Source organism: Antrostomus carolinensis, unplaced genomic scaffold (assembly GCF_000700745.2).
Source record: "Antrostomus carolinensis isolate BGI_N321 unplaced genomic scaffold, ASM70074v2 scaffold26354, whole genome shotgun sequence".
NCBI classification, from domain to species: domain Eukaryota; kingdom Metazoa; phylum Chordata; class Aves; order Caprimulgiformes; family Caprimulgidae; genus Antrostomus; species Antrostomus carolinensis.
Genome location: NW_010309085.1, coordinates 2,299 through 2,587, shown reverse-complemented (window position 1 = coordinate 2,587; position 289 = coordinate 2,299). Strand labels below are relative to the sequence as shown.

At 64.7% G+C, this 289-nt stretch overlaps 1 protein-coding gene across 1 annotated transcript in view; it reads right to left on the bottom strand.

The window, feature by feature from the left end:
• Positions 1 to 205: 205 nt before the first annotated feature.
• The window catches only part of CCDC137 (coiled-coil domain containing 137), a gene marked incomplete at its 5' end in the record, with an annotated part of 1,743 nt that continues 1,659 nt past the window's right edge, over positions 206 to 289 (bottom strand). Inside the window, 1 exon segment of the mRNA XM_010165995.1 lies at positions 206 to 289. This exon segment is cut by the window's right edge and continues 24 nt beyond it. Within this exon segment, the coding sequence (XP_010164297.1) occupies positions 206 to 289 (84 nt within the window).

Here is a 289-nt window from a genome sequence, read left to right as displayed (position 1 = left end):
ACTTAATGGCACTTTTACTACAAGTGGGTCCGTGACACCGTGAGGGTCCCAGCTCCGGTGCCGAGCCCACCGCGTGCAGGGTGGCACCGGCAACAGAAGAGCAGCAAGACAAGCGTTCCCCTCAAGTCCTGGGGTCCCGTGCTGCCCCCACGCTGCCTGACCACCCTGGTGGGGACCAGGGAGATCCAGTTCCCCCAGACTGGGCTCAGCGGGGGACCCTGCGTCCAGCCACCTCCCGCTGCTGCTGTTTGCGTCTCTGGATGTCCCTGTAGGCCTGGATGACACGTGC